Source organism: Gorilla gorilla, chromosome 16 (genome assembly GCF_029281585.2).
Source record: "Gorilla gorilla gorilla isolate KB3781 chromosome 16, NHGRI_mGorGor1-v2.1_pri, whole genome shotgun sequence".
Taxonomy (NCBI): Eukaryota; Metazoa; Chordata; class Mammalia; order Primates; family Hominidae; genus Gorilla; species Gorilla gorilla.
Genome location: NC_073240.2, coordinates 70,887,846 through 70,911,832, shown reverse-complemented (window position 1 = coordinate 70,911,832; position 23,987 = coordinate 70,887,846). Strand labels below are relative to the sequence as shown.

At 53.7% G+C, this 23,987-nt stretch overlaps 1 protein-coding gene across 19 annotated transcripts in view; it reads left to right on the top strand.

Annotated features, from left to right (window-relative positions):
• The window catches only part of TLE3 (TLE family member 3, transcriptional corepressor), a 63,866-nt gene that overhangs the window by 29,466 nt on the left and 10,413 nt on the right, over positions 1-23,987 (top strand). For 3 of the 19 annotated variants that reach the window (XM_019011053.4, XM_019011049.4, XM_063698667.1), the window contains 14 exons: positions 1,541-1,745; positions 3,286-3,302; positions 7,104-7,223; positions 8,280-8,330; positions 8,926-9,078; positions 9,450-9,591; positions 10,083-10,282; positions 11,363-11,439; positions 12,437-12,686; positions 13,050-13,297; positions 14,347-14,494; positions 15,198-15,348; positions 16,256-16,332; positions 17,518-19,519. In XM_019011053.4, the coding sequence (XP_018866598.1) occupies positions 1,541-1,745; positions 3,286-3,302; positions 7,104-7,223; positions 8,280-8,330; positions 8,926-9,078; positions 9,450-9,591; positions 10,083-10,282; positions 11,363-11,439; positions 12,437-12,686; positions 13,050-13,297; positions 14,347-14,494; positions 15,198-15,348; positions 16,256-16,332; positions 17,518-17,625 (1,947 nt within the window). In that variant the 3' untranslated portion in view covers positions 17,626-19,519. Of the gene's footprint in view, positions 1-1,540; positions 1,746-3,285; positions 3,303-7,103; positions 7,224-8,279; positions 8,331-8,925; positions 9,079-9,449; positions 9,592-10,082; positions 10,283-11,362; positions 11,440-12,436; positions 12,687-13,049; positions 13,298-14,346; positions 14,495-15,197; positions 15,349-16,255; positions 16,333-17,517; positions 19,520-22,648; positions 22,673-23,987 lie in introns of those variants that run through there. The other 16 variants (XM_063698666.1, XM_063698662.1, XM_063698670.1 and 13 more) reach the window with 10 other exon arrangements.

The following is a 23,987-nucleotide window of genomic DNA, read 5'->3' as shown; positions in this document are numbered from 1 at the left end:
GCCAGGTGGGCAGTTTGCAGCTTAGCTGGGGGAGAGTGGGGCCCTTTATCCATAACCTGAAATGCTTACTGCCTCCTCCTGCCAGAGCCATGGGCCTTCACTGTGTTCTGTTATCTGTTCGCAGTTGCCAGAAAACCATCTCATATTGACAGGCGAGCTCCCTTAGTAAGGTGTGAGATCTGGAAGCTTCTCAGATCTATTCTCTAAGGCACTTTCCACCAACCCCTCTTGCTTTGGGGATCTTCTTAGGAATGAACATTCTTTGGATGAGGGGTGGTGGCTGACAGATTTACTAGTGGTGGGATTTGGCCAATTACTAGCTACCTACTCCAGCCCCCTAAGCATCTATTAAATGGCCACAACCCCTCCCTTGCCAGGTGGTTGGAAGGTGCCCAGGCATTCATTCAGGCATTCAGTAAATGTTAGTTTTCTTCTCTGGCACTAGTTGAGAAGAAAGATGTGTGCATAGGTGGATACCAGCATACCTAACTTCTCTTGCAGTAGTGGAGAAGAAGTTGGGTGGGGCGAAGGGAGAGGAAAGAGAAGCCCAAGCCCCTGAGGCTAGTGTTGAGTGGGGAAGTTGGGCCTCTGGAGCCAGGGCAGCGGAGTCCTTGACTGGGGAGGAGACAGGGAGAACTGCATTGTTGTTGATAATACTGACTTGCTGCATGGCAAGTTTTTAGGAGGGTTCAGGAATCCATTTTAAACTCTTTGTAAATGTTAGCTACTGCCATGAGGCTTAGTAGCTGTGTGCCATGAGCTGCTGCAAACATTATCTTACAATAATCCTCTGGGGTCTGCTGCTTTCCCCCTTTACAGATAAGGAAATTTGAGGCTCCAGGACTTGAAGTAACCTGCCCCAGGCCACACAGCTAGGAAGTGCCAGAGCTGGGATTTCAATCCTGTTCTGTCTAGTTCCAAAGCCTCCACTCTTCCAGTTACCCCGTTTTCCACCACTGATGTCCGGTGACGTTAGCTCTCATTCCACTGGCCCCCAGCTCATCTGGCTCTGGGGCCTTTGCTGTGATGACCTGCCCTGCCCCTGCTCTGTAAGGCAGGCTTGGAGTTCCTAAGAAATAAGGAGCCTTCCCTAGGGTCCAGCCTCAGGGTGGAAGATGCTGGCAGCTAATGCTGAAGGCATGTATGCATGAGCAAACACTGCCAGGGCTGTGAGCTTAAAAATGGATCCCTCTCTACTCAGAGGGAACCCCATGACTCTGTGGTTTTTTAAATGCATGCATTATTTATCTCAGGCTTGGAAACAAACATTGAGAAATTCTTCGTGAAACTGGGGTGCAGGGAGTTGGGGGGTGCTTGAAGACATAAATCTTTACATTACAGTCTATTAACAGACTTCCTTCAGCGAGACATTCATGTGAACTGAGCTGGGGGCAAAGGTTTTGGGGGTGCTTCCCCCTGCCACCCACCCAGTGAAGGAGCAAGAGGAATGGGAAGAGCCACTCCCTCCCTCCCTCCTGAGGTGGCCACGCCTCCCCTGCCCTCCCCAGCTCAGCTGTACTCACCACCGACTTCATTGCAGCAGCAGCAGCTCCAGGCGCAGCACCTCTCCCATGCCACACACGGCCCCCCGGTCCAGTTGCCACCCCACCCGTCAGGTCTCCAGCCTCCAGGAATCCCCCCAGTGACAGGGAGCAGCTCCGGGCTGCTGGCACTGGGCGCCCTGGGCAGCCAGGCCCATCTGACGGTGAAGGATGAGAAGAACCACCATGAACTCGATCACAGAGGTGCGGCTGGGCTGGGGCAGAGGGTGGGGCGGGGCAGGGGTGGGCATGGGCGCTCATAGGCCTCACAGTGAGTGGACCCAGCAAGTGCTGTCGTCCTAAGACCAGGAGTTACCAAGGATTTGGAGTCGTCTGTTGATACCTGGTGCAGGGAAGCCAGTGCCATCCGCATCCCATGCATCTTTTCCTACTCCTTGGTGTGGACCTGGTATTCTCTGTCCTGAAGACCCTGTCTGTTCATCTGGAGCTCGCTCCCATCTTCCTACAACACCCTTGCCTGTCCTTCAGGGGCCAGCCCCAGTCCACCCCTTCAGGATGCCTTCCTGGTCAGACTAGGGGCTTTTTCAAGTTCCTGTAAGAGTTTAAGAGTTGGGATGCCAAAGCTGAGTCCTTGTTACTGTCGTCTTACATCCTACCCCTGGAAAATGTCTTGTGCTCACCACGATCATTAGTTCCCTAGGACAGGTGCCAAGTTCTTGGGTGTTTTCCTTACATCTATGTCTCACCAATGCAGAAACCTGGGAAAGGTGCACAGTCAGTGCTCAGGTAAAGGTGTGTTAGCTGGCTGCCTGTAAGTGGGGGTAGTGCACACCCCAGCAAGAGATCACATTGACTTGGAGTCAGAACTTGTTTTCTGACCCTCTCTGCAGCCCCTGTCATGAGGACCCAGGAAGCTGCACTGAGCTTGGCCTCAGGAGTGGTTCATTGGATCAGAAAAGAGAAAAGCCTGGCTCCCTGGGAGGCCCTTTTCAAAAATTGGTGCCAAATGCACTCTGCCCTTAGATACGGTATTTACTGGGGCACGTAGCCAACACCTTCTGAGCACTAGGGACCTGAAATGTCACCATCCTGCCTTGGCCCAGGCCACAGGGTGGTAGCCGGTCCCGGGAACTGGAGGCTACATTTTTTTGTCTTACAGTGGGATGGTCCTTTTGGCAGAGGAAGAGGGGCCTCTCCATAGCAGACAGGAGAACTGGGGAGCTAGTGCTTAGCTGGGCAAAGTTTCAGAGGCTTCAGCTTTTAGGGGCATCCTGACAAAGAATCAGAGAATGGTGTTAATTTCAAAAACAAAATTAAACCACTGTTAAATTCCTTTTTTTTTTTTTTTTAACAATAAAGTTCTTAACTCCCAGGTCCTACTGGTATTTTATATGGCATGATCCTTCTCAAGCTTGTGATCTTAAGGCCCCTAGCCTGCTAAAGAGTAAACTTGGTGCCCTCTGGCATGACAGGGAGAACTGGGTCAAAGGCCTACCCTCCCCACCCTGGGGACTGGGCCTCCCTTGCCCACCCTGGGGACTAGAGGGGTGGGGGCAGCATTGGAATTTGGGTGGCAAATTTCCAAACCGAGAAACGCCACCTAATGGCCCTGCCTTGGCTGATCCACGGAGACAGCAATCCAGGCCTTCTGCTCATTTTAAAACCAGTGCACTAGCAAATCACAAAAGCCAGCTGGACTTAGACTGACCTTTTTCCTTTCTTTTTTGTCTTTTTGTTTGGGGGTGCCTGACCTTCCTCCTGTCCTGGCCTTCTTTCCCCAAAGAGAGAGAATCCAGTGCGGTAAGTGTTGGCACTCTGGAACCCGGAGGGGTGTTTGGATGCTGGGAGGAGGTGGGACTCGGGGCTCCCAGAATCGCGGGCCTGAGACCAGTCAGTCGGTATCCAAAGCTGGCTTCTGGGTTCCCGCTTCTGCTCTGTGGGTTGTAACTAGGGATTTTGTTGTTTGTTTACTCTTGCTGAGCTGGGAGCTTCAGTGCTAATGTCTTAGTCCAGAGCCAGTGGCAGGGTGAGGGGTAGCTACTGTCATAAAATGGGAGCTGCTGTCGTCACCTGTTGAGAGTGACCTTCAGTTGTGGAAGCCCTTCATCTCTCCAGGCTTTAGGTCTGCCATTTGTCAAATGAAGAGCTTGGGCTAAATGAGCTCTAACTCCGTTTCATATGAGAGGTGATACTCTGAGAGGTCAGCTGACCAGCCCTGGATCTTCCATTGCAAGGGGCTTTGTGGAGTCTCTGGGCTAAACCCAGGGCTAAGGACCCAGGTGTCCCATGTTCAGGGCCAAGGTTTTTACCCACCCCCCTGCTAGGATGCCTCCTGTATGATCTTGCATCCTCCTCATTCCCTTCGAACGCCTGCAGTTTCTCCCTGCTCTGGGCTTTCACTCGATTTAAGAAAGTGCTAGCAGGCGAGCATTAAGGCCAGGCCGCCTGCGTGTCTGCCAGCTCTGAGATTTGTTGTAAATCTTTCTGATCACACTGAGGCTCCGAGGTTCTGTTTCAAGTGAATAAGCCTTCTGAATAAGCACAGTGGAGTCTGGATAAAAAAAATCCTCCAGCGATTAGCAAGGCTATTTTATTCCTCATCGCTGTCCTTGTATCTGGGGCCATCTAATCTGTTAGGATGGCTTTGGTTATTACCTCGTGTTAAGTAGGACTTGGAAGGTCAGGCAGTTAACTAACCATCTAGACAGCAGCTTCCTTGCGCAGCTCTCTCCAATCCAGCCCTCCTTCCCTTCCTGGCCCTCCCCCTACCCAGGCTGACTTTTTAAACCTCCCATTAGCAGTGAGGCTGGCGTCCGTGGCCTCTTGACCCGCCTACATGCTCAGAAATCCAGGACCACATTTGGGCTGAGGAATGGCTAGGTACCTAAGAGAGGAGTCATTGAAGCTGAAAATCCATGTTCACCGCCTCGGTACTGATCCTCTAACAGTGGCATTTTTTCGGAGAGGCAGTTTGCCTCGATAGGCGGAGGCCTGGATTGGACATTTTAAGGCTGAGGTCTGGTCCCAGCTTTATGAGGCCCTGTGTAGTTCTCTTGGCCTCTCTGAGCCTCAGTTTCCTTATCCATACCATGGGAATAATTCCTGCTTGACCAACCTCTCAGCTTTGTTTCAGAAGACCCTTTATAACCTGACTGAGGATCCAGATTACCTGGCTAGCGGGGACCCCTTCAGTGGAATTGGAGGGGGAGTGGGAAGCCCAGCACTCTCTAAAGAGCATGAGTCTTCACCTCATCCTCATCCCTATTGGCTTCTGGCTTTGTGCCCCATCTGTGAAAGTTTTCTGCTAAAAGACCCCCCCTGGGAACCCCCAAGAGCTGGGCTGTTTACCATGCTCGCTGAGGTCCATGCATGGCACACATGGGCCTCAGGAAACTCCAGTGGGAATGAATCAAGATGCTGGGCAGAGGCAGCAGTGGGCAGGGCCGAGGCTGTGCGCATGGCATGTGGCGTGGTGACGGTGTCAGCGGCGGTGTAGACTGAAATAATCAGGCTTTGGAAACCAGGTTGTCAACAGATGAGGCCTACGGCAGGAAGGACAGGGCTGTGTCAGAGTGGGAGGGGGGATGGGGGGACGGGCTGGAAGCTGTCCCAGAGGGGTTAGTCTGGAGTCCAATTAGTGGTAGCTTCATTCATATTTCCTTGCCTAGCCGAAGCAATAAAAAATACTTAGTTTTTTGGCCGCCTGCCAGCCAGAGGCGGGCTGGATCGATGCCGCTAAATGCCTGACATGACTCTCCGGTAGCGGCGAGGGTTTTCAGCCTGACTGCATGAGAAGAAAGAGCTCGCTGTTCTCCCGAGCCGAGCACCGGGTCGCAAGGAGAAACACGAGCAGCCGCACGCCCCCTCCCCTGCCCGCCCGCCTGCAAGGGGCAGCCAGTGCGAGGGGCTGGAAGCATTTCTGCTTAGCACAGGGTGGCCACCACCGTCAGAGGAAATGAAATGAAATGACGGTGATTTTTCTGCCGGCGATTGCAGCAGCTAATTGAATTGCGGCTGTGCGCGCATCGCCACCGCTCCTGCACGGCTGTGGGGAAGGTTGAGCTGCAGTTCCATTATAACCTCCATTTTTTCTTCAAGGCTTGATAACTCTGCCATTTTAATTTGCTTCAGGCAGAAACTTGGCAGGGTAGGGCTGCCCAGAACCCGGCTTAGCAAAGGAAATTAAGTTCTGAGGCTGGTTGCCGCACTATTCCCACCGAATACTGCCCAGCCCCGTTCCCTCCAAGTGGCCCTTGCCCCTGAGCCACCCTTGGCCTCTGGGAAAGTGGAGAAGAGAAGGGAAGCCTCATTCCACTTGCCTTCTGATGCTCTTCTCTTCTGAACAGATGTCCCTCTGGGTCTCCATATGACCTCCTGTGTTGCATGGGGACTGGGACCTGGGATGGCCTGTCCTTTTCTTCCAGCTCCATCATAGCTGGACCATGAGCTCCTGGAGGGCAGGGATTGTGTCTCATTCATTCTGCCACTCCTGGCCTGCAGCACCAGGGCTGACCCAGGGCAGCTGCTCGGAAATTGGTGGGTGGGTGAAGGTAAAGTTTGGACTCTTAGAAAGGAGTAAACCTCACCAATGTCATAGAGGGGCATTGGTCCTGATATTAGTCTCTGGGCACAGAGGTTTGCTGGCAGGTGCCCTTGCCAGTTGCACTTCCCTCCCTGCTCCCCAGCTCGGTGGTAACAGCCACATGGTGATTTCTGACCACTGTCAACCCCTAGGACTGCTCCGTCATCTTCCCTCTTCCCAGGCCTCCCATCCCAAAGGCTTCTCATCCTCATTTGCTTTATAGTTGAGGGAGAACTCATGAAATTTTGGGGTTCCCTTTGTGCCACCTTCTGCTAGGGGAGCTTGGGCACATTCACCAACCTCTTGGGGTCTCCACTTGGTGATGGCTACAGAGGCAGTGACTGTCCCTGCCCTTGCTCCTTTCCCTGTCTGTCAGAGGGAAAGGCTTCATGACGTGGCATTTTTGTTTTTTTTACAACCCTGGTGTTTCTCCAGAGTTGCTGACAGCCTCACCGTGGAGGCGGGGGTGTTCACACAGAATGCTTGGCTGCTCATCTCCACTGGGAAGTTGGTGGCTGCCTGACGCCCTCCTTCCCTATCAATCTCCCCATTCCTGTCGGGCTCAACAAATGAAGTATTGCTCATGGCCCCTGCCTGTCAGCTCAGATCCATCTTACAAGACTCAGTGCAAATTCCACTTATCCCTCCTTTGAGCAAATGAGTGTGGCAAGCGCGAGATGGGTGGTGAATGAGACCCAGGTGACCCTCGCCCTCACAGAGCGTAGTCCCACAGGCCAGAAGGCAGACGGCTTACTGCAGGGTTAATTATTTAATAGCAGTGCGGAACTGCAAAAGAGAATTGGGGATGCGCCCAGGGCATCTCCCCGGGGACTCAGTCTCAGGGGAGTGGGGAAGGCTTCCCTGGCAAGGCTCTGATGGAGCCACGATCTGCAGGGCAGAGAGGAGTTCAGCTTCTCTTCCCTCCCCTGACCTCCGTGTCACCTGCACTTAGCTGTGTGCAGATGTGTGAATTGTTACACGCAGCAGAAAGTTTTAACCCCGAACCCTCTTCCTTCCAGAATAACTCTGTGTCACCCTCGGAAAGCCTCCGGGCCAGTGAGAAGCACCGGGGCTCTGCGGACTACAGCATGGAAGCCAAGAAGCGGAAGGCGGAGGAGAAGGACAGCTTGAGCCGATACGTACGTCCAAGGCGCCATGGCACCACTGGGGTTTCTGTTGGGTAGGGCAGGGGGTGTCTGCAGGGCCCAAGCTGTGGCCAGGGTCTTCTTGTGGTTGGCAGTGAGTCAGAGAAGCACAGGTTGGCCATAGGGGGCCCTATTGAGGAGAGCAGGGTGGGGACAGGGCTAGGGTGAAGTTCACACACACTATGAGCATGCGAGCCACTGTGGGGCGGAGGTAGATGGGGAGGTCGTCCTAGCCTCCATGGGGTCTCTTCCCACAGACAGGCCAACAACCCCATGCTGCTGTCATGGTGCTGCCGGAATCCCACTTGGCTCTAAGGGGCTGCTCCCAGTGCCCCCCAAAATGTGGACCCTACAGTCCTCTCAGTTGGCCTCAGGCATGCACTCACTTGGCCACCCAGTCATGGCTTTTACTAGCCTTTTAATGGGATACCCCCGGCACGTGAGACCCTAGTGGAAGCATGGCTGTTGTGTTTCCCCTGTGTCAGGCTGTGCAGGGCTGAGAGCTGGGACAGAGGGAAGGGGAGGATATGGTGCAGGGCCTCAGCGGTCTTGCACCCAGCCCTCTTCAGCCACATGGCTGCTGTGTGGCTTTGGACACATTGAGCACCCGAAGGACACTCAGCTGTGTTTCTGTGAGAGGAGGCAAGTTACCATCCCACACAGACGGGTGGGAATGACCAGGTGAGAGCAGCACACTGACTGTGAAGGATGGTGGATGTAAAACCAGCTGGGAAGAAGGTTCTGGCTTCAGAGAGAAGCAGAAGGGCAGGCTGTGGGGGCAGGGGCTTAGAACTGCTATGATGGAGCGGGTGTCAGTGCAGCTGCCCAGTGGGTACAGGAGTGGAGTAACCCGGGGCCTGGGCTAGGGGGCAGCCTCACGGGGAGACCATGTTGAGCTGGAGTGGAGCCTGTTGAAGGGCAGGGCTGGAGTAGAAAGCATGGACTTTGGGGTTTGGCCTGGCTTCAGGTCCTGGCCAGGTGGTTTGGGCTCAGTCAGGGGTGGGAAAGTGTGGCCTCTTACTGACCAGTTGGCTTCTCTCTTGGTTGCAGGACAGTGATGGGGACAAGAGTGATGATCTGGTGGTGGATGTTTCCAATGAGGTATGGGCAGGCACGGTTGCAAGGGGGCTCTTGGTTTGGGATGGTTTGGAATTATTCCTCCCCAGGGTGGGATCTGTTCTGTCTGTTCTAGTATTACTGGCAGCCTGAGCAGGGAGACAAGGCCTCCAGTCTTGGGGTCTCAGGGGGTCAAGAGGAGCAGGGCAGGGCTTTGCTGCATGGTGTCTGGGCATTTATGGCCCTGGAGGGCCTCCTGCAATGGGTCTCCAGAGAGACACCCCCAAAGATCCCAGGTAGGGGCCATCTTCTATTCCCTGTGATCCTCCGTCCCCCCAGGGTCTCAGCCTCAGGGGCCTGAGGAGGAGCTGGAGAGCATCTACATTTGGCCAAACCCAGCCATTGCTGATTGAAGTCCTGAACTTGTGTTTGACATTGGGAAGATCATCCTTCCACCCTCCCTAGGCCTCAGTCAGACCAGATGGTTAAGAGCTAGTTTTTCCTCACTGTGGGGCCCCCAGTCTTTCAGCCAAGCTCGTCTTCCCATCACCCATGCCCTCTCTCTTCCCACTCCCAGAGCAGGGAAGCCTCAAGGCTGGCTGTTGCTTTCAGTGCATCTCTGCATCACTTGTGTTTTCAGGACCCCGCAACGCCCCGGGTCAGCCCGGCACACTCCCCTCCTGAAAATGGGCTGGACAAGGCCCGTAGCCTGAAAAAAGATGCCCCCACCAGCCCTGCCTCGGTGGCCTCTTCCAGTAGCACACCTTCCTCCAAGACCAAAGACCTTGGTCATGTATGTGGGGTCTGGGTGGAAGGGAGTGGGAAGGGAGCGGCAGGGACTGGAGCTGGGGTGGTGCCGATTGGCAGGCAGAGGGGTGGAGTGGGAGAAGCTGGATGGGTGATTGGCCCCGGTTTACCTTCTGTGCCTGCTGGGCCTGTGCTAATGAGTTAACATTTCTGAGCCTTGGTTGCTACGTCTGTAAAATGGGAGTGATCACCCCAGTCCCTGCCAAACAAGGTTGGGCAAGGATTGAGAGGCTGTTCGGCAGAAGCTTCATAAGGGTCTGGCTCTGGGCTTCACGTTGGGACCGGCACCAGTTGTGCCCGGCTCCTAGGAGAATGGAAGCCTCATGGCCTCCCTTGTTCTGCATCTCCCCTCTTCAGAACGACAAATCCTCCACCCCTGGGCTCAAGTCCAACACACCAACCCCAAGGAACGACGCCCCAACTCCAGGCACCAGCACGACCCCAGGGCTCAGGTCGATGCCGGGTAAACCTCCGGGCATGGACCCGATAGGTATAATGGGTAGGCACCATGGGCTGGGTTAATCTGATTGGGGGGAGGGGGTCTGCTCCTGGCCAGGGCAGGGGTGACACATACGCATGGGATAGAGCACAGGCAGTGTCTCCCAGGGCCTGCCCCTGGGGACTTCACGGTCAGATTTGAGGAGGTGACACCAGGGTTTCTGGGACCCCTGCTGGGCCAGACATGAAAGCAGCATCAGACAGGTCAGGGCTCCCAAAATCTGTTCCCACCCCTGTCATTAGTCCAATGAGGCTCTAAGCAAGCCCGTTTGGGCCTCCATATCCTGCTCTGTAAAAAGAGGTGGGTGCATCTGCCAAGCTCTAAGCTTCTTTGGCTCTGAAGGCAGGGATCCCACTTGGGTGGGTTCAGTCTGAGAGGACTGCCTGGAGCAGGCAGCTTAAGAATGCAGGGAGGGTTATTGCTGGGTGAGGCGGCCATGGCCATGTCCCAATCCACCTAAGGCCCACCTCCCTGACGCCCACCCCTCGCAGCCTCGGCTCTGCGCACGCCCATCTCCATCACCAGCTCCTACGCGGCGCCCTTCGCCATGATGAGCCACCATGAGATGAACGGCTCCCTCACCAGTCCTGGCGCCTACGCCGGCCTCCACAACATCCCACCCCAGATGAGCGCCGCCGCCGCTGCTGCAGCCGCTGCCTATGGCCGATCGCCAATGGTGAGCTTTGGAGCTGTACGTAGACCTTTTGGCTCCTTTCTTGGGGACTGGGCGTGGTGTGGGGAGCCGGTGGTTGGACGGGTGCTCCCCACGTGCTAAAGGGGCCCCTCAGGGTCTCAAGGCCAGGCAGCTGCCCCTGTGGGAAGGTGTATCGGAAACAATTGAGACTTGGCTGGAAGGGTACACTCTTTGGGGCCAGCAGACCTGAGTTCCATCCCCCACTGGCCTGTGAGCTGCCGTGTGACCTCATGCAAGGCAGCCTCCCTTTCAGTCTGCGAAACGGGGCTGACACCTGGCTTTCCCAGCTCTGGGGGTAGGAATCCCAGGGCGAGTCAGGTGATGTCCATGGAGCAGGGGTCTCGTAGATGGGACTGGTTGTACAAGACTTTCTATTGTGGTGAATAAATAGTAAGAGTTAGGGGCTGGGCGCAGTGGTTCACGCCTGTAATCCCAGCACTTTGGGAGGCCAAGGCGGGTGGATCACCTGGGGTCAGGAAATCGAGACCAGCCTGGCCAGCCAACGTGGTGAAACCTCGTCTCTACTAAAAATACAAAAATTAGCCGGGCGTGGTGGCAGGCACTATTCGGGAGGTGGAGGCAGGAGACTCACTTGAACCCGGGAGACAGAGGTTGCAGTGAGCCAAGATTGCACCACTGCACTCCAGCTTGGGCGACAGAGCGAGACTCCATCTCAAAAAAATAAAAAGAAGAGTTAGGGTTGGCGGGAAGAGGGGCCCTTTTTCAGGAGACAGTTTTCCTTTTTACCTCCTGGACCTGGAGTGGCCTCCTCTCCCCTGGTAGGCCTACTAGGAGGACCACAGGAGAGGAAAGAAGTAGGGCAGGGCCAGCTCTGCCTTGCAGAGCAGGGAGGATGCTGGTTCAGAGTGGGGTCTGCACTGTCACCCCCTCCCTGCCACGGGCTGTCCTGGGCCTGTGTCTCCTCTGAATCAATGGGCTCTGCTCTGCTCAGCTTGTCTCTTGGGTTACAAAGTGGCAGAGCCGTGCAGGTAGGACCCCGGGTGGGTGGTGGAGGAGACAGGGGTGGGGGTGTGTGGCAGCACGGCTGATGGAGGGCTGTCTTGCCTTGCTTTACAGGTTGGTTTTGACCCTCACCCCCCGATGCGGGCCACAGGCCTCCCCTCAAGCCTGGCCTCCATTCCTGGAGGAAAACCGTAAGCTTTGGCTATACTTACTGCATGCTTTGTAGGGTGCGCATGAGAGAGCACTCTACCCCTTCTTCCAACAACGCCCCTCATCCCCTGACCAAGGGTTTGCCCTGGTGCATGTCCCTTTGGAAAGGTATCTGTTCCTCTAGAGGCACCGAGGGCTGGTTGCAACCCCAGGAAACTGTAGCCAAGCCACACTTCTGAGCACCCACAGAAGCTCCCTCCAACAGAGGAGCCATGGAGTTAGCTAAGTACATGGCCATTGGGCTGGGAGAGAAGGAACACTCCTCACCGAGTCACCTGGAGCTGTGGTGGGCCTTGCCGACTCCTTTGGGTTCGACCTGCTGGGAAGGCCCCAGTGCCGCTGGTCGCAGGCCCTTCCCTGTCAGCAGTGCTTCCCTCCCCTGGAGGGCACACTCCCCAGCCCTTCACTTCCTTGGGTTGCTAGGAAACTAAAAGATTGAGCCTACAGATAATGCCGAGACACTGCCTGACACAGTCCTCTAATTGTCCACGAGAATCTAGATGCTGATTGAGAGGGCACCCACCAGAGCCTGAAACAGCAGGCAGGCCAGGCTGGCTCACCACAGGCTCTGACATGGACTTTCCCATTTGCTATTGGAGGGGCAAGCAGATCCCTTCCCTAATACCACCGGCTCCTAAAGCAAGAGGTGGCATTTCAGCCAGGCCCTTTCCAGGGTTGGCATGTTGGGGGAATGTATGGATCATGGGAAAGGGCATTCCAGGACACCTGTGGGTTTCTGGTCTGATTTGAAGCAAGGATATATAACTGGGTGTAAAAATCAAAGCTGGTCTGTTAATCACTGTCTACCCCGATGGAGCCATCCCAGTACATGGGGTTACTGGGTTCGAATGGTTTCAGAGCAGAGGGGGCTAGAGGCAGGGCAGCCAGTCGGGGGCGGTGCAGATGACCTGGGCCAGGCCTGTGGGAACTCTGAGGGGCCGGGGCGGATGGCAGCAGTGACGGTTCTCACCTTTTCAGAGCGTACTCATTCCATGTGAGCGCTGATGGGCAGATGCAGCCCGTGCCCTTCCCCCACGACGCCCTGGCAGGCCCCGGCATCCCGAGGCACGCCCGGCAGATCAACACACTCAGCCACGGGGAAGTGGTGTGTGCCGTGACCATCAGCAACCCCACGAGGCACGTCTACACAGGTGGCAAGGGCTGCGTGAAGATCTGGGACATCAGCCAGCCAGGCAGCAAGAGCCCCATCTCCCAGCTGGACTGCCTGGTGAGAATCCCAGGGCCGCTGCGCCTCCTCCAGCTGGTGTAGGAGGATAGGGCAGCCTGGGCCACAGGGGAGAGCCCCAGGGCCCGGCTCAGCATCGTATTGGCTGAGCAACTTTAGGCAAGCTGACTAACCTCTCTGAGCCTCAGTTGTGCCTTCTGTGTGTGGGGCTGATTCTGACCTCCTGGTATTCATGAAAGATCAAAGGGTTGTGAATTTGAGGAATGGGGACAGCCTGGCAGCTGCTGGGTATAGGGGGAGGCTGTAAGCAGGACTGGTGAGGGTGCTCGGTGTTGCTGGACAGGACTTTCCTGGTGCCCAGGTGGGGAAGTAGGCAGCACTCAGCCCTGCCCCTTCTCCCTCCAGAACAGGGACAATTACATCCGCTCCTGCAAGCTGCTCCCTGATGGGCGCACGCTCATCGTGGGCGGCGAGGCCAGCACGCTCACCATCTGGGACCTGGCCTCGCCCACGCCCCGCATCAAGGCCGAGCTGACGTCCTCGGCTCCCGCCTGTTATGCCCTGGCCATTAGCCCTGACGCCAAAGTCTGCTTCTCCTGCTGCAGCGATGGGAACATTGCTGTCTGGGACCTGCACAACCAGACCCTGGTCAGGTGAGCCGGCAGGAGGGAGCATTAGTGCCTCGTCCTGGGGAAGTTTTTACCCATCCTGCCTGGTCTTGTTTGCTGTGACCTTGGCCTGTCTGAGGCACTGTGGGGTGGCCAGAACCTTTGGGATGAGGGATGCACAGGTGAAAAGACAGCTCCGCCTGCCTTATGCGAGGGACAGAGGAGGGAGGGCCATTGGGCCCAGGAGTTGGAGAGGGCTCTGGGAAGAAAGTGGAGCTGGAGCATGTCTGGGGAAGTGGAGTTCAGATTAGTGGAGCAAGCAGAGAGGCTGGGAGCAGAGCCCCAGAGACCAGATTAGGGAGACCCGACTGGGAAGCCACATCACGTGGTGGCTAAACAAGCCTCAGGACAAAACTGCTGGGTTTGAATCCTGCCTCCACTATGACCTAGTGCAAGTCGCTGAACCCCTGCGGCTCAGTTTCTTCCTGTGTAAAACAGTGACAGTGGAGCATCTTCCTCTGACTGTGCCGCAGTGCAAAGGCAGATGGGTGCCTGGCCCAGCTGACTCTTGTATACATGGGCTGTGTGTGTTATTCAGCGTGTTCATGGATGGCCTCAGCCCCATAGTTCATGCACGGTGAAGAGATAGATTAAGAGGGCAAATTGAGGGCGTGTGGAGTGCGAGTTAAGGAACTGTGTCCTAAAGGCAGTGGGGCCCTGCATTCTCTTTATCAGTCATCTCACGCGTAGCTTCCCCAGGGCCTTCCTGCCTTCCTCACCTTCCTGAGCCTCCAGCTCCACCTCCTCCAGAGGCCCATCCTGGAGGGATTCAGTCTCAGAAGGCTAGTGCAAGGTCCCCTTTTCACCTCCCCCCCACCCCCCATTTCCCAGGGGACTTGTCCCTGGGCAAACCCTTCCGTGGAACTGGAAAGAGGCCGGGGCTAGCTTTGCTGCAAGCTCGCTAAGGGACCATGCGCATAGTGCACTCTTCTGGGCCTCAGTTTCCTCTTCTGCTCAGACTGCCCCTGGGATGGCCGCCACCTGGCAATCTGTGGTTCCCGGGACTCACCCTCCTCCCTGCTTGGCTTTCATAGGCAGTTCCAGGGCCACACGGACGGGGCCAGCTGCATAGACATCTCCCATGATGGCACCAAACTGTGGACAGGGGGCCTGGACAACACGGTGCGCTCCTGGGACCTGCGGGAGGGCCGACAGCTACAGCAGCATGACTTCACTTCCCAGGTGTGCGGCCCAAGACTCCTCCCTTCCCAAAGAGCAGTGTGTTCCCTCCCTCCGGGGCCCCAGTGGCTGGGTCAGGGACAAAGGGACCCTCACAGAGTGGCCACTGCCAAGAGACTTGGGACCAACCTGAGCCATCTGGGAAGGCTTCCTGGAGGAAGCAGCAAGGAAACAGATGGAGATGACCTTGGGGTTGGACACATTTGGCCCAACTGTGGAAATTCGATTCATTCTCTGCTGCTATTGAGCACTTTGTCCTCGGCGTCCTCATTCACAAGATGGAAATAATAGTAGCACCCTCCTAGGTCTGATGTGGGCACCTGAAATGATCCCTCTAAAAGGCGTAGCCATAAACCCGACTCACAGAAAGCATTCAGTAAATGCCAGGGATTATTATTTCTTATTTGCATTCCTCACTTTAATATTTTAATCTTAAATTTTTAATATTTTAGTTTTTTTTTTTTTAACTCACTTTTTTCTTAAGGAAAGACGAAAGTCTCAGAGACAGAGTAACTGAATGCAAAATGTCTGTGCTTTCTCACCTATAAAATGGGGATGGAAAATGACCTCCCATACTCCTGGGTTATTGGGTGGGTGGGCAGGGACCCTGAGCCTCAGAGGACCTGAGCAGCACCTTTGGGAGCCGCCCTCCTCTTGAGGGCAGAGAATGCTGAGCTCAGTCCATCTCCCCTCCCACCACCTGCAGATCTTCTCGCTGGGCTACTGCCCCACTGGGGAGTGGCTGGCTGTGGGCATGGAGAGCAGCAACGTGGAGGTGCTGCACCACACCAAGCCTGACAAGTACCAGCTGCACCTGCACGAGAGCTGCGTGCTCTCCCTCAAGTTCGCCTACTGCGGTGAGCCTTGGATGGGCCCAGGCCTGATGGAGTGGGGTGGGGAACCCAGGGCAGCCTGGCCCAACAGGACAGAAGAGGGGCCCAAAGCTTATAGAATAAGCTAGGCCCTGGAACCAGGCCTCCTGACCCCTGAGCTGGTGCCCCTTCAACACCCTTAAGTGATCTTGTTCCACATCCTTGTTTCTCGGATGCAGATGTCACCGTGAGTTATTGAACTCTCAGGACACTAGGCCAGAGCCAGTTTCTTGCAGGCTTGGGGCAAAGGAACAGGACAGTAGCAGTGCAGGCAGTTCCTCTCCATGGTTACAACCACTTGCTTTGACATCTGATAGCCTTGGATGGGAATGTCTGCTCCTCCACTGACAAGCTGTGCAGTCTTGAACATCTCACCCTCTCTGAACTCTAGTGGATTTTTCTCTCTGGTCGGGAATAGCATGGTGCTCATGGCTTTCAGGGAGCATAAGGGCTTTAACACTTGTAGAGCCCTGGCCGAGTTCCTGCTTGGAGGAAGGTCGCCCACTGACTGCTGTCTTCAGCCAGGTCTCCAGACTCCCAGGGCTTGGATATTTTCAGTATTTCCTGTCGCCTTCCAGTAGTAGAATTTAGAAAGGCCAGTCAACCTTAGTGGCTTTAACAAGAATCTTTTGAGGCAGTGTTATCACTGCAATGAACTTCAAATCCTACCTTTTCCCATCCTAGTCCCGCCCAGCCCTCCCCCTGGATTTCAGAGAAAGGCCTTCTCCAGGTGTCCGAATGTTCCATTTGCAAAATGCCTCTCGAAACTGGAGAATCATACTAGTTAGCAGTTCTCACTGCTTTTCTATGGCAGCTGGCCATGTCTGGGGCAGGTCTTGCTTTAGAGGGCAGTGAGCTACAACCTGATCATGCCTTTGCCTCCCACCTGCAGGCAAGTGGTTCGTGAGCACTGGGAAAGATAACCTTCTCAACGCCTGGAGGACGCCTTATGGAGCCAGCATATTCCAGGTACTGCCCACCATCTGAGTCCTCCTCTGGGTTCTACCCAGAGTTGAAACTTGTTGATGGTGATGGGAGTGAGGATAGCAGGAGGAAGAACAGGAGGAGCCTGGAGCCAGGATCAGACCTGCCCTGGTCCCCTCCCCACCCCTACCTGATAGGGGAGCAAGATTGGGTTCTCCCAAGGACCTGGGGACTTCAGCAGGACACACAATCTGCTACTGATGGCTTCTGACCCCCGAGGGCAAGGGCTTCTAAGCCGGGGCGCTTGTCGGATTTGGAGAGTGAGGAATAGCATAAGTGTTTTCGCTCTGGGCTGGATGCTGAGCACCTGCAGGAGGCGCGCTGGGCAGCTGGGCACCCGGCAGCCTTGCCCAGAGCAGTGTTGCCTCCTCAAGTGAGTGAGTGTTTCCACCTGCATTCAGCACCAGCAGGGACATGGACAGGAAAGAGAGGAGGAAAGGAAGAGGCTTTTTATAATCTACCAGGATCTGGGGCCTGCCATACTGCACTGATTGGCACACACACGTGTGCACACATACACGTGCACTCTTTCCCATACACGATCAAACTCACACTCATTTACTCACGCACACTTGGTCTCCCACACACACTTTCTTCCTCTCTCTCTCTTGCACGTCCACACACACACTTGCATTCTCTCTCACTCCCTCAGCCAACATGCCGCTTTCTGGACCCAGGCTGAAATGTCTGGTGTGCAGCGTGTCAAACCTCATCGTTAGGGTCTCTAGTTACAGCACATGTTTCAAACATCAGGTGGCAATCCTTTTCCTAACTCATCAGGCTGTGGGCCTGAGCTGCTGACGCCAGCTCCTAGCTTGGAAATGCTTCTTCCTATTTGTAAACTCGGAGGAGAAGCTCGTGCTAAAGCGTCTTGTTCTGATCATTATGACTTACTGTAAAGATCACGTGGGAGACTGTTACTGAGCTTTTCCTTATGGAAAAGCAGGTGGGAGGGGAGCTCTACCTGAAAATGCTTCATGGGTGCTTTAAAGCCTCCCCACCTCCTCTTCACCGCACTGTGCTCCAGGTCGGAGCATCAGAGAGGGGCAGAGGAGGGCAATTGTTGCCGAGAGAACCGAGATGGTGTTGAGCACTGGAAAATGAATTCCTGTCTTTTTTCTCCCTGCACCCCACGCCTTCCTGCTGCTTCTCCTCGTCTTCCTCCTCCAGTCTAAAGAATCCTCATCTGTCTTGAGTTGTGACATTTCAGCGGATGACAAATACATTGTAACAGGCTCTGGTGACAAGAAGGCCACAGTTTATGAGGTCATCTACTAAACAAGAACTCCAGCAGGGCTGTCAAACTCTGGGAGAAACCGACTCGGCTCTGACAGGGAGACCCCCAGGCGAGGGGCCCTGAGGATGGCGGAGGATGGGCCGCAGGCAGCCGAGCATTCCGGGCTGCGCTCCGGCCGGCTGAGAGGGCACGTGCCCCGTCATGGTCTGGACTCCTGGGCCTGGATTGATGTGTCTCACAGACTCGGAAGGGTTCTGCTCCTCCTCCTCCCCCTGAACAATGCTGGCAGTTGCTACAAATAGATTTATTGGAGGCTTATGGCTCCGGTTCCCCCACAGTCCCGCTCATGAGTCTCTGTTTGTTCTTCCCCTTTATTTGCCCTGTCCCTCACCTTGGGTCGGGGGTGCTGGAGTGGACCACATTGTTGTGCTGGGGGAGGGGGGGTCTCTCTTTGCCGATTGTGCAGTGCACAAGATTTGTGAAAAATGTAAATAACAGACTCCTATTGCGGACTGATCAGTGGGAGAGGAGGCCCCTTCCCACCGGAAACTCTGAGTGTGTATTTCGCCTGCTGTATTTGTAATCCACTCGTGGTGGTGGCTTTTTTTTTTTTTTTTTTTTTTAAATAAACAGATGCTCTCACCTGGGAAGAGGAGACAGGGAGGCAAACCAATTGAAGAAAGAGGAGAAAAGTCTTAGAGTGTGGAAAAGGCAACCAGGTTGGCCGTAAGGTGCCTGCTGGAATGCGTGTACCTCCACACGGGTCTGGGCATCCGGACTGATAACCAGCCGGCCAGACTGAGGGATGGAAGGCACTGAGATGGGGGCCCGTCCGGGCGGACACCCGCAGAAACGGAGCTTTCTGTGGTCTCTTGCACTCTGGCTGCCTCTTGCCCTCTCTGTGTCTCTCTTTCTTGGTCTCTCCCTCTCTCCTCCTCAGCCTGGTCTTTCTCTTTGGTGCACACTTAGTTATTGTTATGAGCAATGGAAGTTCAAAGGAACTCCCTCTCCAGCTCTTCTGAATCTTGGGACACAGCCTAAAAAGGACAAAAAGTTAGAAGACAGCATAGCAACTCAGCTCAGGGAGCTACCAGAGAAAAATAGCAACTGATGTGGGTGCTTTTTTTTTTTTTTTTAATTTGAATAAAAAGAATTAGAAGTGATGTCCTTTTATAAAATGCCTTCTCCCCCTTCCCGCCTACAGTCTCTTCCTCTCCCCTTAGAGGGGGGAAAGTGTATAAACCTACAGGGTTGTGAGTCTGAAAAGAGGATCCCCCTCACCTCCACCCTGGGCAGAGCAGTGGGGGTTGGGAGGTGGGAGAGGGGGACACAGATCCTGGCACACTGTGGATATTTCTTGCAGATGGCAGTCTCTTGTGGCCCAAACAGGTTAGGTAGACTATCGCCTCTGGCAGGTGCCACCTTTTGGTACCAACACGTTCTGAGGTGTTAGTTAGGATTTGGGTTGGGTTTTTTTTGTTGTTTTTTTTTTCCTTTTGGTCTTTTTTTTTTTCTCCTTTTAAAGAAAAGCTAAAGGCCGCTGTGAGTCCTGGTGGCGGGCTCTCCATGGATGTAGCATATCGAAGATAATTTTTATACTGCATTTTTATGGATTATTTTGTAATGTGTGATTCCGTCTGCTGAGGAGGTGGGAGGGGCTCCAGGGAAAGCCACCCACCTTCAGTGAGGTTGCTCCCCAGCTGAGCGCACCGGGCATGGGATGTGGAGGCTGGCGACACCCTGTGCCTCTCCAAGGCTGGGCGCGTGGGGCGTCCAGAGTCTCTCTGGGTCTCAGATGTCCATCTGCCACCTCTTGTTAAGGCTCTAGCCAGAAGGGAGGGTGAGGGTAGAAGAAAGTTATTCCCGAAGAAAAAAGAATGAAAAGTCATTGTACTGAACTGTTTTTATATTTTTAAAAGTTACTATTTAAAGGTTGGTTTGATTGTTGCGTCTTAATTGCCTCTCCCCCCAGTTTGCCAGTCCCGCCCCCCGCCCCCCGGGAAAACAGCCAGGCCACTGTTGCTCTCACATTCTGGAGCCTGGGCCAGGGCCATTTCCCATCGATGTGAGCTCTTCTCATCTCACAGCATTCCCTGCGCTGCTTCCACCCCCTTCTCCCCTTCCAGATACCCATCATCGCAGCAGGGATTCCACAATCCCGTACTGTGTCGCCTCCCATCCAAGCGCCAGGGAGGGTAGGGGGTAGGAGCTAAGACTTCCTCTGGACAGATGGGCAGGGCAGAGTTCACTGAGGGGAAGGAAGACCACAGGTTAACACCAAAGTATTGTACAGCTGTCAATGCAAAACTTTTTTGGAAAAAAAATTAAACGTAATGAACTTGAAGCGAAACTGCGAAGTGTCTGTGAACATCTGGACCTTGGAAACCTGCACAATTTTATTTTAAGCTTAACACGTTTAGGTGGGACGAGGAGATCTTCAATCTCTAGGTCACAAAGGTGTGTTTTTGGATGATACAGAAGGAAGCATTTGCAGAAGGGGCAGACCCAGAAATGCAGGTCATTGTCCCCAGGGAGGGAGTCGGGGGCTGGGCAGGAAGAGGAAAATGCTGGTTCCCATTCCCGGGGTGGTCCCCAGGCTCTTGGATTTCATGCACCCATTAGCAAAAGCTCTCAGGGCACTGGAGATTAACATGGTTCCCAACTCCTTATTTTGTCAAAGTCATTCTCAATCAGCACAAACAATTGCCTGCTGTCATTTCATACAAGAAAGGGAATCTCACATTTAAAGAAAAGAGGAACGACAATCTCAGCATAAAGCACAGTCTTTATGACTAGAAGGGACAACTGGCCTCTCTCCACACAGAACGGTCATTTAGCTGGAGAGGGAGGTCCTCTCAGGCTTATGGAGGAGACAGTTCCAGCAGGTAGAAAGGACCAGACAGGCTGCAGTGTGCTACAGCTCTGCCTCACATGGTTGCAGGGGTGTGAGTCAAACAGCTCTCCTTGGACCATACCTTTCTCATGTGTCCATCTCTGGGCATTGCAACAGAGGGCTAGGGGGCTGAGAGCAGGCTCTGGCCAGAATAAGATTGTGTGTTTGTCCAGAGCATGAGGTTACCCATGGGAGCCAAGATCAGGGTGGAATTGGGTCTTGCAGGCCCCAGTTTGGCAGAAGAGGAAAATGTCTATCAGGGAATACTCACCCCCCAGGCTTGTCCTACTGGAAAGCAAGGCCAATGTTACTCTTTGAGGAGAGACTGAACCTCTGCAAGGCTGTTCACTGAGATTTCCTGGGCACAGTCAAGGATGGAGAGATGACCAAGAGTCAGTCCCTGCCATAGAAGCTCACAGTTCAAGGTCGGGGAGATGATACAGCCCCTTCCTTCACTTGACCTGTGTTCCCACTGCTGCTGTCCTTAATGCCAGCACACTGGGCCTCCCCTGCACTGAGCCTCTCTGCACGTGCTTCCTCCTGCTGCGTCTCCCCATCCACCACTCCATTGCTTTCCACCCAACCCTGGCTGGCAGCACGAACCAAATCTGGGAGCGTGTTAGAAATCTAGAATGAGCCCCTCAGTCCTACCCAAGCAGAATCTGCATTTTAACATGCTGCCGCGATTCCTGTGCACATCAGTATTTGTGAAGCATTCCAGTCTAAAAGGAGGGGCCCACTCCATGGTAAACCTATTCCCATCCTTAATCCCCCCATGTTGCCCCCTTTTTACTTAACAGGGTGACAGGAGGCTTTGATGCCATTTTTCTGGCCTTTTTTTGTCACCCTCCAAGTGTTCCTTTCCTCTTATGCAGAAATCCAGGCTTGTAGCAACCATAGCGTTTACAACATGTCCCTGCACCTATTTGCTTGTCTCTTCCCACCTAGACTAGTTTCCCTGGAGGGCAGTGCGCAGGACCTCATCAGCCCAGGGCAGTGCTAGTGAATGATGAGCTTTCACCAGTTTGAGATTATCCTAATTCACAGTGTCTGGCGTGATACCCAGGGCATCCGATACTCAGTAACCCGAGCCCAGAGAAGTGAAATGATGTCTGGAGTGTTTTCAATTCTATTGTGCTGTTTTTGCTCAAAGCAAGATCTGTTTTTTAAAAAATGGAGGGCCACAGTTGTCAGAGGCCAGGTTTAATGGTTTTAGTTGCCATCAAATTATAAACAAATGGGCCGGGCACGGTGGCTCATTCCTGTAATCCCAGCACTTTGGGAGGCCAAGGTGGGCAGATCACCTGAGGTCAGGAGTTTGAGACCAGCCTGGCCAACATGGTGAAACCCCATCTCTACTAAAAATAAGAGAATTAGCTGGGTGTGGTGGTGGGCGCCTGTAATCCCAGCTACTCGGGAGGTTGAGGCAGGAGAATTGCTTGAACCCGGGAGACGGATGTTGCAGTGAGCCCAGATCATGCCATTGTACTCCAGTCTAGGTGACAGAGTGAGACCGTCTCAAAAAAAAAAAAAACAAAAAAAAAGAACAAATATTTGGGTCATCTCTGGCAATAGCTGACAAAGCCACCCTTTCTAGCTTCCCTCTGAGTCACAGCCCTGTTCCCTGCCCCCAGGTGGCCCCAACCCCAGCGTGGGCAGTAATTATCTAACTTATAGGGTCTCTGAGAAGGTATGGAGACAGATCTGGATGCTGGAGCCAGAAGGATCCTTAGCAAGACTGCTAAATGTTAGGTACTGGCCATCAAGTGGCCCATAATGATGCAAGTGTAATTTTTTTTCCCAATAACTTATTCTGTGTTTACAAATGAGCATCATTTTTAATATAAAGCAAACAAATCTGAACTTTTTAAAAAATTGTATGATTAATGGAGCATTTTTAAACATTATACCAAAGTTGGACCTTTTATATTTGAAGAGACATCTATACTAAGCCCAATTTTATAGATGGGGCAATTAAGGCCCAGGGAGGGCAAGTGACTTACCATGACTCACAGAGTCCAAGCCAACATTATGATGAAACATCCCCCTCCCCTAAACCCTTAGCACACTCAGGATGGAAAGCTAGGAGGGAACTGCCCAGCCTACAGGACTTGATGTTGCTTGGAGGATTAATATCCAGGGAATGAGTCTTCCTGCTCTTCTACCAACAGGACTGGTAAGGAAATTACTCATGGAAAGGAGATGGCCCAGAACAGTCATGGAAACCAGCCTCCTGCCTCAAGAACTTCCTAGAACTCACCCACCCACCCATCTTGCCCATCCTTCTATCCATCTATCCACCCATCCATTACCCACCCACACATTTATCCGTATACCCCTTCATTCACTCTTCCATCCATCTATCTAGCCATCCTATTCACCCATCCATCCTACCAACATTTATATAGTAAGAATCTAATATGTGCCTGGCATGGTTCTCGATGCTAAGATGCAAAGATAGTAAGATGCAGTGCCCGCCCTTAGAGCTCTCAGCCAACTGGGAGAAAACAGAAACTGACAATTCCCACTCCATGAGATATGTGAAAGTGCAAACCAGATGTCACCACACATAGCTGAGGCATTGACTTGAGTATGGAAGGGCAGAGCAAGAGGGTTCTGGAAGGACCAAGAGCTAAACAGAAGTGAAGAATACCATGGGCATACCAATGAAAGGTACGAAGAAAAGTGTTCCAGGTGGAAGGAACAGCATGTGCTAAGGCCTGGGGTAAAAGAGAGCATGGTCCCAACAATGCATCCTTACCTAACCCATCTAGTTCTTGCTCCTCCCTCCAGCTCCATCCAGCTTTCTTACATCCCAGTTCTTGCTGCAACTTCCCGACCCCTCACCCCCACCCAGTAGCCTCCAGGCCAGAAGCTGGGCTAGGATTCTGGCTGAGCAGGCTGGTGAAACCGGAGGAGGGAGCTGGACAGAGACCACAATTCCAGCCTGAACCAGAAGAGGCAGAGGAATGGGGAGAAGATGGAAGGAGGCTGCAGTTCAGTGTCTGAGCATGCCCATGATAATGCCCCAGGGCTCTGAGTCCCCAACACAATGGGCATTAGAAGACCCGGGGATCTGTGATTGGATCATGGTGCATGATCAGTTCCTTACCTGGGTAATATACCTATTCTAAGCTCCCACCACATTCACACAGTTACCTTTATAAACTGCACATCTGGCCCCATCATTGCCCATCTTGGAGCCCCTCACTGGCCCTCTTCACAGCACAACCCACCCTTAACTCATCCAGATGTGGGCCCTGTATCTCTAAAGTCATCCCTCCCCACTTACCTTGCTTCCCTTCACACACCAGCAACACAGTACTTCCAATGCCCTGAAAAGCCATGCTCTCCCATTTTAGGTTTTGCATGTGTTTCTCTTTCGGCTTGGAATGTGGTGCATCCTTCTTTGAATTTCTGCTCATTCTTCAGGAGTAGGCCTCAATGTCACTTCTTCCAGGAAGCCTTCCCTGACTGCCCACTTCCCTACTCCTTGGTACTCTGAGAGTG